Source organism: Mastigoproctus giganteus, chromosome 1, assembly GCF_048544385.1.
Source record: "Mastigoproctus giganteus isolate SK-2022 chromosome 1, ASM4854438v1, whole genome shotgun sequence".
In the NCBI taxonomy this organism is placed as follows: domain Eukaryota; kingdom Metazoa; phylum Arthropoda; class Arachnida; order Uropygi; family Thelyphonidae; genus Mastigoproctus; species Mastigoproctus giganteus.
In genome coordinates, this window is record NC_143575.1 from 209,012,244 (window position 1) to 209,027,591 (window position 15,348).

General features: G+C 34.8%; 1 protein-coding gene across 2 annotated transcripts in view; it reads left to right on the forward strand.

The window, feature by feature from the left end:
- Gos28 (golgi SNAP receptor complex member Gos28) overlaps positions 1-15,348 on the forward strand; it is a 103,815-nt gene that overhangs the window by 38,797 nt on the left and 49,670 nt on the right. For both annotated transcript variants that reach the window (XM_090384125.1, XM_090384134.1), the window contains exon 4: positions 3,825-4,024. In XM_090384125.1, coding sequence (XP_090240251.1) covers positions 3,825-4,024 — 200 coding nt within the window. The remainder of the gene's footprint in view (positions 1-3,824; positions 4,025-15,348) is intronic.

Here is a 15,348-nt window from a genome sequence, read left to right on the forward strand (position 1 = left end):
CTGAGTCCAATGCTTTACTGAAATCTAAGTAAAAAGTAAAGTGCAGCCATTATCAACCCACTGCAGGATGGAAGCCTCCTCAACAATTCATGCTGAGGGAAATGGACCATAATCTACCACGCTGGTCCAGTGCGGGTTGGCAGAACGACAGTCTTCAGCAGTCAGGGGCTTGAACCCCGGTCTACTCAAAGAGCATGTAAACAATGTCAATTTTTTTTTTCCATTTACAAATTCAATTTCTATCTAAATGATCCTGTGCTGCACTCTTGATCTTTGCTTCCATGATTTTCCCTACTATTGAAGTCAGACTGAGTAGTTTGCAGTTACCACTTTCATTCTTAAAACTGCCTTTATGTATTGGGATACATTGATACTTTTCCAATCCAAGGGAGTCTTCCCAAGTCCAGTGATACCCTCATAATTAACCTTAATGGTTCAATGCATTCTCTCTTCTGTTTCCCTCAAAATTACTGAGTATACGCAATCAACTACAGGATCCTTACTTTTTCTTTTGGCTCAAAAGTTTTTCTAATAAATAAATCTTTTAAAATTTCAGTGTTGCTAATTTCATGATTCACAGCTTCAGTTTCTTCTCAGTGTGGTCTTTCATCTATAAATATCATTGCAAAGTGCCTGTTAAATTCATCTGCAACATCATCTGAGTTATCTCCCTCACCCATTATACAAGGGTTCAAACTGATTCGGCATTCACATAAATGAAACTCTTTATCCCTATTCTTTGCTCTCTTTGTCGGCAATTTCTCATGTCTTTTCTGGACAAATCTTTACTGGGATACTATTACTGAACAACTTGCAGCTTATAGGTTTCAATACTTTTTGTTTCCCTGTAACTTTCCCATGCCATCCTTTTCTGCTCTATTAGACTGGCTCTATCATTCATCCCTCTCAGCATCCTCTTCCTCATAATGTTATTTTATTAATGGTATATATGCATTCTTATCGTCTCAGACTATAGCTTTAAAGGTATATCATAATTTTAATTCGTTCATGCTCTGTGCTATCCCCCCCCCAGTTGTGATAGAGGCATGTAGCACCTTAAGTTGTAATATCCTTGACTGAAATTAAAACCCATTCCTTTGCCTTTTAACAACTACTTCTTTCCTCCTCATCATCTGACTTAAACTCCTGTGATCATTCTCTCCTAATTGTTCCTGTACTGTCAACCCTCTGATGTTGTGCCTGGTTTATGGATGATAATTAGGTGTACAATATTCCTTCCCCTAGTGCTTTCCTAATATGCTTAATACAAATAACTGTCATCTAGTTGATTCAAAAAATTTTGTTTCCTATGGTGAGTTTTCTTCCCATTTGCTCAAATTATGTTGAAATTAATTCCTGTCAAGATTAATGTGGGATCCTACACAAATATTAGTTAATGTACTTAATTTATTTGGCACTTATTGTATAAAATAAAAATGATTGCAAGTCCTGCTGTTTGTATCTACTAATATTTTACAAATTACTATTAATTATATAGTGAAAATGAGGATCTATTTAGCCTTTATTTCAAAATACAGTAGAGTCTCAATTATCCAAATTAATGCGGACCGAGGGAACCTCGGTTAATCAAAAATTTGAATAACATGGAAGCTTTGGTAAATTATTATTAAATAAACTGTATTTGAAACATTAGCCTGATGATGCACACTATTTTCAGGTTAGACCTACTTATTGAAATAACAACTTTTAAATTATACAATACAACACTTTTACAACTTTTAATTGCAAAAATTAAAAAAATTAGTATATGTATAAAAATTACAAGTAATAGACAAGAAAAATGTACACTTACAGTCATTAGCACTACACCTTAATATCATATAAAAAATTCCTAATGGGTTTCTGTTTCATAGAAGCTCCTTGCTTTTTAGCTGTTATATTTTGTAGGCGCCTACAAAATATAACAGCTAAAAAGCAAAGTAACCAAACATCGGTGGGCATGGTACCCTCCTGCTGTACAATGTAATGTAAAGCTGACTCGATAACATTTAGACCTTCCATGTGCGTAATTTTTTTTTTTTTTTTTTTGTAGTTTATGTGCACTCTTCATCATCTTCACTTTCATCTTTTTGTTTGTCAACAAGCTTTATGGTCATGTCATCAATCACTTCCAGCTGTACATCAGAATTCATCTGCTCTTTAATATCCTCTGTAGAAAGTGTCTGAAACAGTAAAGTTATTGGCTAGTTCTAAAAGAGTTTCCTAAACTCTTTCATCTTCATTTGCCACCTTGTTCTCATTTGCTTCATTTTAGAAGCATAAAATATTTTTCCAGGATTTAACAACAGTAGTTGTTTTAACATCGTTCCATGCTTTTCCCAACCAGTAAATAATGTCCTTGATGTTTATTTTTTTAAGATTCTCAATGATACTGGTCCCTGTTTCAAGATTTTGAAGCAGATGTTTTAAGAAATGTCACCTATAGTTGTGTTTCAAAGTCTCCAAAACACCTTGATCTAGAGGTTGAAGAAGGGATCACATTAGGTGGCAAAAACAGAGCTCTGATGTCACCAAAAACTAGTTCACTTTTGCCTGGATGGGATGGAGCATTGTCTAAAACTAAAAGTGTTTTATGGGGAAGTTTCTTTTCGTTCCAATGTTTTTTGTGATAGGGACAAATTCTTCATGAAACCATGTTTTAAACAAACTTGAATCCATTCGTGCATTTTTTATTTATTTATTTTTTATATATATATTTTTATTTTTTTATTTCTGTAGTTAACAGGCAAACATTTTACATTTTTTAAAGCTCAGAGTTTTTTGACTTTCCAATGAGAGTTGGTTTAGGCTTATGGCCTCCCTCCCCCCACCCCTGATGAATTTGAACATGCCAGTACTGTCATCCTCTCCTTGCTTCATTTATAACCAGGTGCTGATTTTTATTTTCTAGCTGCAAGTGTTTTGGATGAGAGCATTTTATAATTCGGGCCCATTTTGTCACAATTGTAAATTTGATCCAAATTCAAATTTTCTTCTGATAATTGATAATTGAATCTAATAATTTCTGATAATCTAGCTGATAATTTTTCTCCAGTGATGTTCAGATTTCTAACCCCAAACCTTTTTTCCAAAGATCCAACCAACCAATACTTGCAGTAAATCATTCTTCCCCTTCATTAAAATGCTTATGAAATTCTAAGGCCTAAGCCTATAAAATCGGTCCAGAAATTGGGCTTCCTTTGTTTCTCATCTGTGTGAACCACAAAAAAAAAAGCTTCAGAAGTTTGTTCAAATTCTCCTTTCTTCATTGCTTTTCTATTCAAATTTTTACTATCACATAATATGCTCTTTGTGAACACCATTTTCCAATTTCCGCTCTTTTTCCTCCAGTCACTTCACCAACACCCAAGTCATTAGCCACTTTTTTTATTGTTTCTCCTTAATTCAATAATTCTATTGCATTCAACTTCATATCTAAAGACACAACAACACGCTTCCTTTTTCCACTCACAGTGCGTACACTAACCCTAATAACATAGATGAAACATGACAAATAAAAAAAAATAGAAAATGAGAGAGTAAAATTAGAGAATAAAAAGTCACAAAATCAGCAAACATAAAGATCAGCACGGCTCAACAGTCAACTGGTGAGAGTTTCCGCTCTGTACTGAACTACGTACTCTTGTCTTTGATGACAAAGTATATACAACTTTTCGACAATTCACCTCGAATAATGCAGAACCTCAGTTAAATGAGTCTTGGTTAATCGGGACTCTACTGTATATCAAAATTACAGTTTTGATTTAAGAATATTTGAGAAGTCATTTTTTGTTATTAAATTGTACTTGTTTTTGCATTGTTAGCTTGCTGATATAAATGATGAAATGGGGACTTGCATTGAAATCCAAGGAGTGGTAACACATAGTGATACAGCCTTTCATACGTTGCAACGACACAGAGATATTTTGCAAGATTACAGCCACGAATTCCAGAAAACAAAATCCAATCTTCAAGCTTATAGGGAAAGGGAAGAGCTGTTGGGATCAGTTAGCAGAGATGCAAAGTATGCTTTATATTTATATAGAGACAGGATAAGATATGTTTTTAAGTTATATGAGGCATGCTTGAAAAGTAATGCCTCTCACTGAATAACTTTTGATGGAATAGAGATAAATAAATTAAAAAAAAAAAAAAAAAAATACATGTAGATAATTTAATTTGATGCATCATTTTTGTGCATACTTACCACACCTAACTTGATACATTTCATCCAGTGCTTAACACTTCAGCCAGCATGCCAAATCCCAATCCATTCAAATCTAACAGCAGGCTCTGGTGAATTTTTATACACCAATCAGTTTTTCTGGGGGTAAAAAAAAAGGCAAGAAATAGTTTAAAATGGGAAATTAAATTTTTATCTTTAATTTTTAAAATTATATTGGATAATATGACAATAAAAAAATCATTAGAAACAACAGCCTTGTTGTTTGGCCAAATCTCAGGGTAGCAAAGTGGATGGAAAAATGATACCGAACTGTATGGAAATTTAAGACAGGTAGAGGCACTTTTTAATGAACATGGTGTTGTAAAGAATATTTTAAGCTATACTTTTCCCATTAAAAAAATAATTAATGATGCAGATTGGAAGTGAATGCCTTGCTGTAGGAATACTAAAATTCACACTGCAAGTCTAATATATATTTAAAAATATGTTTTTCTGTTTTCGGTGTACAGGTTAGACAAGGAGACCAATGAATTAATAAGTTTTTGTATGCTATTCAAGTAAAATTCTTTAGGCTAAGAACTAGCCATATTGTTTTTGTTCGATTTTGTTGGTTTTTTTGTCTGAACTGAATTGATTGGGGTTCCTTTTTACCAGAAATTCAAATTGGATTACAGTCATTGAGCCCCAAGAAACAGTCAACATTATTTGAACCATATGTTCACAGAAGCATCCATTCGAAATAGTAACTTATAAATGAACAGCCACAGAAATGCTATTAAATACATGGAGAACTAGTTGTACTTGCTGTGCCACATAATGCTGTGGTTAAGAACTAAAAGGCATTACTTTTTACATTTTGTTTTGAATAGAATGTACAAAATACATGGTTTATATTGGAATTCAAGAGTCAAATGTTCTGTACTTTACTTAGTTGTTTCACTCTTTTAAACAGATAGCTTCTTTATGTCTCTGACCTATTTCCCACTATGTTTTGCTTAGCTATATCAAATTTTGCTAAAAATGTGTGATGTTCATGCTGGCTGACTGGGTGAAGAGATTTACACAAATTCTTTTCATAGTTAGATGCAGGGGAAAAAAAGAATTCAAGGAGTTTATCATCAGGATATAATCACTTTTCAACAGAAAGCAAGTCTGCATCTTTCTCAGTGTGTGTCAACAAAATTATTTTCAGAAAATTTGCTTCTGAAAAGAGCATTCTTTCTTGGCTCATATCATGGAATCAGAGTCCTCCATCCCAGTGATATGCACAAGTGAGATTTTTACCAGTGTTAATACACTCTCCAGCAACACTAATTAGAACACCTTACCCCTGAGAAGAAACAGCAATTTTGTAAGTATATATGGTATATTAATACAAGGATGGACTAAAAAGTAATGCATTTTAGTCCTTAATCACAGCAGTAGATGGCAGTATTAATTTTAAGTATGATATTAATGGTATTCACCCTCACTGATGGGTAAGTGGAACTGAATTGGACCTCTAAAGAATGTAGATTACTTCATATTCTTTAGCTGTGAAGAGATGTAGCCCCTACTTCACAAGTGTTTAATAGGGTTCTACATAGTAGGCATGTCCATTCACTAGATGGCAAAGTGAGACACTAAACTCAAAATCAACTATTGTCAGTGGAAGATAAAAAATAATAATCATTCATCCCAAACCAGATAAACTACCATTAATGACTCCTAGAACGTTGAGTTTAAATAGACAGTGAAAAGAAATTGTAAAGGCACCATTAATCAACTGATTCAAGAGAGACTTCACGAAGCTGAGATAAATGCAAAACCAACTATCATCAGAAAAACACTTCATAGAATGGATTACTGTGCTTGTGTAGCTGCAGGTAAACCAAAGCTGTCTCCAGCATTGGACATTACAGCAATGGCAGATGTGATGTGTACTGATGAATAACACTACATAGTTTAGGCATCAGGAATACACCTTGGAGTGTCATATGCCCAAAGGACAATTTCATCCAGATTTTTTTATTTTTTATGAAAACCCCAAACACTAAACCCCAAATTATGAAATTTAGCTTTGAGTATACATTTTCCATAAATTAATATATATTTTATTACATTTAATCTCAAAGATTGAAATAAATAAAATATGCTCCATACCTGGATTATTTTTTATTTTTTTTTTTTATGTGAACCCCAAACACGAGAGGTATTAGAACCTATAGTACTTAGTACTGTGCTTGGGTTGGAGGTTGAGAAGACGAAAGAAGATATTTGTTGACATTGGACTTGAACTTCTGTAGATTGTAATTTTCGGGAAATACGTATGAAGGAAGGTTGTTCCAGAAAACGGCAGTTGAATGAATAAATAAGGGAGATGAAAAATTGGTTCTGTGAGTTTGAAGTTGGATGGTAAATGGATGTTGACTGATGGCGGCACGTGTTTGGACTGTTTTGAAAGAGAGAGTGGGAATTATAGAGGCCAATTCAAAAGAAAAATGCCCATCGAAGTATCTGTAGAAAAGGCATGCAGCATGTCTATGAAACAGTATGTCTATGAGACAGAGTTGGAGAGACTCTGTTAGAGATGAATTAACCTAACTGCCCTCTTCTGAATGGAATCTAGAAGCCTGAGAGAGGTTTTGGGGGCACTGCCCCAGATGTGGGAACAATATTCCATTGTAGAGCGGATTTGCGATTTGTACAGAGTGAACAGCTTTTTGGAAAAAAAAGTAACGCCGAGAGCAAAAGAGGGAAAAAAAATATTTTTTAGATGCAGAGGAAGCAATATTTGTAATGTGCTTGTGCCAAGAGAGAGATTAGAAGTCAGGGTAATCTCCAAAAGAGATATATCATCTGGCCTAGAAATCGGAGTGTCACCAAAGATAAGCATAGGAGCAGAAGAATCCTTTTTGCGAGATATAAGACAGGACGGAGTTTTAGAAGGATTGAAATCAACTAAGTTGTCTTTGCCACACTGGAAAATTACCTGGAGATTGGTAATAAGATCGGTTCAAGAAAATCAACAAGAAAAGCAGCTAATAAACATGGATTATTTTGGCTTTATGTTCAATAAATACTTCAACTCGATTTGCAAATATTCTCAACAAAATGATAGTGCTGCCTAAACTTTCCTTAAATGATAAGCACAAAAGATTTTGACTCATTGTGTGAGCAGAGGGAAGAAATGCAGTGTTAAATGACACTTTGGTTGGTCACTCACACACTATCAATACTTTTGTGGATTTTCTTGAAAGACTTTTCTACAGCATCATGTTGGAGAGGCAAGAGGAAGCAATACTCATGATCTCATTATCAGCAGTGATCCTTCATGCATTAAGAATCCGTAGGTAAGAGTGCAGCGATCACAGTGTACTAATGTGGAATTTAATCAAAGACAAACCCTTTACCCTTAACTACTGTCAAGTGTAAAGGGAAAGGCTTTTGCTTTTGTAAGGGTGACTACAGAGATCTCAGACAGCTAAGTTGTGTGCAGTGGAACCAACTGATGATGTTATCAGTAGCAAATTCTAAATGGGGAAGTAATCAAATAAGCTACTAGGCATTTCATACTAATAAAGAAATACTGTTCAAGGCTTAGACCTAAATGGATGTCAGATGAACTATTGAGATATGTGGCAGAGAAGAAAAGTGCATGGGTTGTGCATATAAATTATCAGGTGATACAGAAGCCTGTGTAGATAAAATTAGTTTTTAATCAAGTCACAAAGGAGGTCAGGCAAGCTAAGGCAGAGTATGAAAAGTCTCTGGCAAAGAAAGCAAAAAAAACAAAAACAAAACAGACTTCTATGCTTATATTAACAGTAGAAGGAAGGGGTTGAACCACTTTGGGTCACTTGATGTCTATGGGGTAACAGTTGATGACCCCACTCGGGTTGCAGACAAATTGAATAGGTATTTTGCATCTACATTCACACATGAGGAATTCTTTAGGGAAGAAGATGCCAGAAGTTTATCAAAAACTCTAACAAGGAGCTAAATGACTTCGTAATAACTGAAAGGAAAGTGGAGTAGAAATTGTTGAGGATGGACATAAAAAATGGCACCTGGGGTGGATGGAATCTGTCCAATTATATTAAGGGAGGCAGCAAAGGAAGTAAGCAAACACTTGGCCATAATTATAAGAGCATTCTTGAATTCGTGTGAGGTCTCTATAGACTGGAGATGTGCAAATATATCTCCAATTCATAAAGGGGGATCAAAGAGTGACTTGAATAATTACAGACCTGTTAGCTTAATGTCTGTTACAGGAAAAATAATGGAATCACTGGTTAAAGAAGTAATGTAGGACCATTTGGACAGGCATGCAATTATACTGCAAAACCAGCATGGATTTGTTAAGGGGCATTCTTGTCTAACCAATCTGGTAGGTTACTATGATTCAATGACCAAGGAACTGGATGCAGAAAATAATTTTGACATCCATATACTTCGATTTCAAGAAGGCTTTTGATAGTGTTGCGCATAAGACTGCTGTACAAACTGGAACAATGTAGCATTAAAGGCAAGTTACTACTATAGATAGATTGTTAAGTGGAAGAAGACAGAGGTTGGTTATCAATGGGCACTGCTCTTTGTGGACTGATGTTATTAGTGGAGTTCCCCAGGGTTCAGTGCTAAGTCCATTGTTGTTTGCGATATTTATCAATGATATTGATGAAGGTATATAAGGCTTGATGTCTAAGCTTGCAGATGATACAAAGGTTGGCAGGCGGTTAGTGACAGTTATCAGGTAGAGCTATTGCAACAAGATTGGGGGAAATTGGGTCAATGGGCCAAGAAATGACAGTTGAAGTTTAACATTGACAAATGCAAGGTCTACACACGGGTAATAGTAATCCCAGAGTAACTTATCAACTGTGTGATACTACACTTATGGTAGTAGAGAATGAAAAAGATCTGGGGCAATTGTATAATCAGAAGATACGAAATTCTCTGAGCAGTGTAGACTTGCTGCCAGGTTAGCTCATTGGGTTTTGTCAATGATAATATACAGAAACTTTGTTAGCAGGGATAAGGAGGTGATTATCACTTTCTATAAGGCCACGGTTAGGCTGCATCTTGAGTATATATACAGGTCTGGAGGGCACACTTTAGGAAGGATGGAGATCTGCTGGAATGGGTGCAGAAAAGGCAACCAGATTGGTGAAGGGAACAGAAGGGTGTTTTTACCTACAAAGGCTTCAGTTCTGCAAGCATCTTGAGACTAGTCACCTGCAGGGAGATCTGACTGAGTTGTTTAAAGCCTTGAAGTAATTCTTGAATGGGCGAACTGTTTTTTTTTTTTTTTTTTTTTGTTGCAATTAATGCAAGAAAGCAGGCTATATAAGCCAACTTTTTTTGCATCATTTGCCATTACTATTACTACTATTTGCTTTTTGGATGAAGCTTATTTTCTTTGAGATGGGACTTGAACAAGCAGACTGTATGGTTTTGGACAGTAGAGCCTTCACTCTAGCTTTTATGAGAAAAGTAACCATGGAGGAAAAGTGACTTTTGAGTAACCCCGTAAAGTCATGGTTTTATTGGATCCTCCTTCAACAAAACTTAACTCAGTGGTGTTGATACCTGCATAATCTTCAGAATGACTTTCTACCACAGTTCATATTAACTCACCTTCCTGTGGGCATCTAGTGGTTTATGCAAGATGGCACCATGCCACAACTGATGTTATGATTTTTTGCACACTATATTTTTGGCCCTTTCATATTGTTAATGCTGTCCTGATCACAATAACTGTGGGTATTTTTGGCTACCTCTTAATTCAGGGTTTAACTCATATGATGTTTTCTTGTAAAGTTTCTTGAAAGAAATTTTTCTGCAGGAAACCTGCTATGCTTGCAGACTTGAGTACCATAGTTGCTCAGTTGTGTTGTGAGATTGACAAAGATGTGTTGTCATGTCATTAATCATACACACAGTGTATGATTTCTGGAACTTGATCATTAAAATGGACTACATATTGAACATGTGGTAAAATAAGAATGTTTTTTGAGTCCGAGCAGGAAGCTTCGTAATATTTATAACAATTAATGAATAATTAAGTTTATTAGGAAACATTTAAATATGTCAGCATATAATGCACCACCTTCTGTGAGCCTGTTTTACTGGTTGAGATTTGGTTTCCAGTTTTGTTGATGAAAACATGAATGCAGCTGTTTATTGTGACATTACATTCTTACACATGTAAGATAGACTAAACAAGGCTGTCCTACCTGTGTAATAAGTAGTACTTCTTATTATTTTGGCTGTTCAAGAAGGAACTATTCAGAAGAACTATGCTTTATAAAACTTTAGTGAACTGAAAAATTAAGTTTGTAAAGATTAGTTTTAATTTTGAACAATGTTGTGTTTTAATACTCTGGTTGTTGGAATTATTTTATTTACTTCTTGATGTCAATGCATTATTTATCCACTAAGTATGCTCACTAAGTTAAAATTTGTTTATAATATATATTTTTGTACTCTTCTATGTATAATATTTTGTAAGGCACATGTTAATGTCATAACTTCATTTTTGTTGCATTTACCCTCTAGGCAGATATTTTTTGGAGTTTCATCTTTTCCCACTGTTGTTGCTAGTGCTGCAAGCATGGGTATGATTTCTAAAAAAAAAAAAAAAAGAAAAAAGAGCAAGTTTATTTCTGGAAATACAACTATCATTAATGGAGAATATTCTTGCAATGATTAGCTATTATTTTTCGCATGTTTAGAAAGTATAACTAAGCATTGCAAAATTGGTTATTTTCAAATATTTTTCATAACTTGATCTTCAGTTTTCAACAGCTGGTGAAGTTGAAGTTATGTTGATGCGAATAATTTTCAAAGTTAACTGCATTGATCAGATCTGAAGTTTTTTTGAATGTTTCATGTAACAGATGGTATATATTTTCCCACTGAGAGAAAAATATCAACCTTGAAGAAAAAGCAAAGCATAACACACAAAAAAACCCAAAAAAATCCCCAGAATTTTCGAGGCGATAACGAATAAGGTATGACTTGCGTTTATTATAATGATTTATATCTCAAAATATCATTGGATGTAAAAGAGAATCTAAAGTCTTTTAATTGCATAAAAGCAGCCAAGTTTTCAAGAGAAATTAAAAGATCTGTGGAAGAGTAATGCCAAAATCAAAAGGTTTTAAATAAACAGGAATTGTTTGATTGAATTAAAACTTTGTTGCATCAGTGCTCAATTTATTAATGTGAATTTTAAAACAAGATGTTCACTGAATGTTACCTGCATTGTTTTGGTTACATATGAGTCTAAATTTTACTAATAAGCTGGTGGCCAGAATAATGGATCTATAAGGTACTAATATATAAGAATAGTAAAGTTTTGGGCCTTGATGAAACTGATTTTTTTTTTTTCTTTTTTTAATGTAAAATTGGAAACTCTAATGAAAGAAAACTAAAAATCAATTCCAGATGAGTTTTTCTCTTTTATTTAACTGCATTCAAAAATGCTTTATGTCCAAATACCAAGATGAAACTTAAAGGTGCACCCTGAGTAATCACAGCAGAACATTTAAAATTGCATGTTAATAATAAAGCAAATTCAAGTAGATAATTAAATCTATCTCAATTAGGGCATGACATTTGCTAGAACCTTTGAATTATTTTTTGTAACTGTTCTGTGCAAAAGGTTATCGCTCCCTTCTGTGTTGGTGCCTTGATTTTCAGGAGTAGAGAAAAACAGTCAACATTTATGAGCTGTATCAGTGCTGACTATTATTTGTGGGAGGAAAAACCAGACTGGAAAGTTTGGTTAACCCCTCCATCTTTGTTTCTGAATTTGAGTAAGGCATCCCCCCCTCCTGTCACACCTGCATTTTGGCAATTCTTTGAAGAGTTGTCATATCTGTATGACAGTCAGCATGGCAATGCTCTTTTTTTCACAAAGCACCATCAGCACAATGTTTTGAAAAGAATAATGTTGTGAACTTAATCATTTTCTAGACCAGTGCCCAGTTCTGAATCCAGTTGTACACCTTTTGAGGTGCTTTGGAATAGCAATTGAAAGCCAGAATAAGGTGTCCTAGTTCAAGCAAAGAACTAGCAGATTCTTATAGGTGGAGAGTAGTAAGGTTCCACTCTGTGAATACCAAAAATTTGTAGAAAATGTTCCCAGATGATTAATGACATCATTAATGCTTGTTTGTTTGTTTGTTGTTTGGTTTTTAGGAGCATTAAAAACTAAGGCCATATTGCTCCGGGAATATGCGGTGGTCATTCCCTGACCTTTCCACATCCTCCATATTTGGTGGTCATGGGCTCGAACCCCGGACTAATCAAGAAGCTTGTGCTACGCACTGCTGCACCTAGCTATGGAGACACCCTATTAATGCCTGTGAGGATGGTCATACTCATATTAAAAATTTGTTTTATTTTCCTAACAAGACTTTTTTTTTAATTTAGTGTCGTAATACATGTTTGGAAAATAGCATTATCCCTTGTGATGATTAACAATAGTTAAGACTATTGTCCTTTCACAATGTGGAAAAAGCTTTAGTTTGAATCCCATCAGTGACTCCAGGAACCTTTTTCATATTGTGGCGTGTTTCTTCCTGAGACTGGTATGATTTTTTTTTTCGCCTGGCAAAGAAGCAAACCAAGCAGAGAACACATGCAATTTACAGACATAATATACTATGGGTGTATGAGCTACTTGATGAGTAACCCAACTTTAAAAATGTTTGTTTTTGTTTATAAAGTCCCCGCGATGGGGGAGAGACCATGCAAACCAGCTGAGTGGTCAAGAGTAAGAGTGCATTTAGCAGACACATTTGAGTGGACTTGAGTTCACATTTTAAATATAGTTCACAGTTATATTCATTGTGAAAATGATTAATTGTAAATTCCTCTGACCTAGTGGTCGTATCAGGTTATAAATAACATTTAAATCAGGAATATTATTTTTTATAAGTTCTGTTTCTCTGTTTTACTGCTGTTATGAATAGTTTCTTAGATATACTTAATTTCCTGCTCTGATAAAGTGCTGAGAAATTTACAAGCTTGAAACAAAGTGCTCAGACATTTACAAGCTTACTGATCATCTAAATCCATTCATGTATACACACTGTATGATTATCTCTTATTTTTCTGGCTGGTAGGATTTAAACGGACTCAAATGTAATGCTCGCAGTTTCACAGACTTCACTTTACCTAGAGTTTTCTTGGTATTGCTCCAATTTTAAACAAATAGGGTTGCTAAAAGATTAATATTTAATTTTTTTAAAAGGTGAGGCATGCTTGACAGCCTGTTTCAGGGCTTACTCATTCCTCATTAAGTTCGCAGGTGGTCTCTAGTGATAATTGTATGATAAACAAGTGGTAGCGAAGCACAAAATTAACATTTTGGCAATGTAATTTGTTAAAAGTAGCACAATACCAGAAAACCCATGATAAAGTAAGTTTTGTGAGCATTAAGACCATTGCATCTACTGGGCAGTTTAAGTACTGCCAGTCACAAAACCATGAAAGGATGACTTCCTCTACTTTTAATTTAAAAGGCCAAAATAGTATTAGCTATTTCATAGCTTCTTACGTAAACTTGCTCTGATGAAGAGCTCAGACATTTACAAGCTTGAAACATATGCTGTTCACTTATATTCTTTTGTTCACACAGTTTTTTTTTATAAATCAGTCCTCGTGCTTCATGAACTGTCAGTATCTGTAAATTTATTAAACTCCTACTGTTGCACATACTTCTGCTTTTGTTTATATATATAAACAAACTGCATTATAATTAGGGCCTGCTGCGTGTGCGCACGCACGCACGCACACGTTATAATGCAGTTTGCTCCACGCTGATTCGCTATAATGCTGTTCTTATATTATAACCAATATCTAATGCTGTCAAAACTCACTATAACGCTCTTTTACCAGCGTAAAGATTAAATTTTTGGCATGTTTAACAAAAACATTTCATCTGATGTAGTCAACTTGAAAATGAATAGCAAAACAACATAAAGGAATAAATATCAATAGTTTCGAAGCTAGTGGGCTTCACCATCAGTGTGTGGGCAGGTACCCTGGTAATGCAACATGCCATCACAGTTGTGAAGTTTTCATATTGTGTAAATAACTTCAACTGTGATGGCATGTTGCATTACCAGGATACCTGCCCACCCACTAATGATGAAGCCCACTAGCTTCGAAATGATCGTCTGGGTGGTGGTATCCACTGAAAATAAATAACAGTAGTCTTCTCTACTAGAGAAGCATTATTTATTTGAACTAATGCAATACTAGCTATGGTGTATATCTACACCCATATTATATAATTATTCAAAGAAATATTAAAGAAATGGCCTTTAAATAAAAGGGAATTAATTGCAAGCTAATTCAAAAATATTAATTTTCATTTATTATTTATTTTTTTTAATTATGCCTAAATTTAATTCTTTGAAAAAAAAAAAAAAAAAACCAACAGATAGTTATCAGAAATATACTGCTATTTTATTGAGGCAATCTGGACTGGAGAGGGTAGAGATATTTTTGATTAATATGTTAATCAAAAATGGAATTTTTGATTAATAAAAGCTGACTACATTTTATTGAAGCACTTTTGAGCATGAAAACATTTTAGCATTAGCATTAGCATTAGTAGAGGCATTTGATGCAAGAAAGCAAGCTTATGCAGCATCAGCCAAAAAAAAAAAAAAAAAAAAAAAGTAACATAAATAAATAAAAATAACCACTTCCACTTCACCCCTCTGTTCGTTCGAAATACCTGTCCAGCTGAGCCTTAAACTTATTTAGGCTATCAACTTCCACGACAAGGGATGGAAGTCTGTTCCACCCACCAACCACCCGCTGGCTAAAGGCAAATTTCCGCACATCTATCCTACATCTGTCTTTCCTCAATTTGAATTTATGCCCTCTCAGGTGATTATTCTGAGCAAGAGGAAGAATCCCATCAGCATTGAGCATGCTCAAACCATTCAAGGCTTTGTACACCTCTATCAGATCACCTCGCTGGTGCCTAGTTTCCAGACACTGTAATTCGCAAAACTTAAGCCTTTCTTCGTAAGAGCACCCCTTTGTCCCATTCACCAATCTAGTTGCCCTTCTCTGTACTCGTTCCAGCAGCTCTACATCCTTCTTGAAATGAGGCCTCCAATCCTGTATACAGTACTCTAGGTGTGGCCTGACCA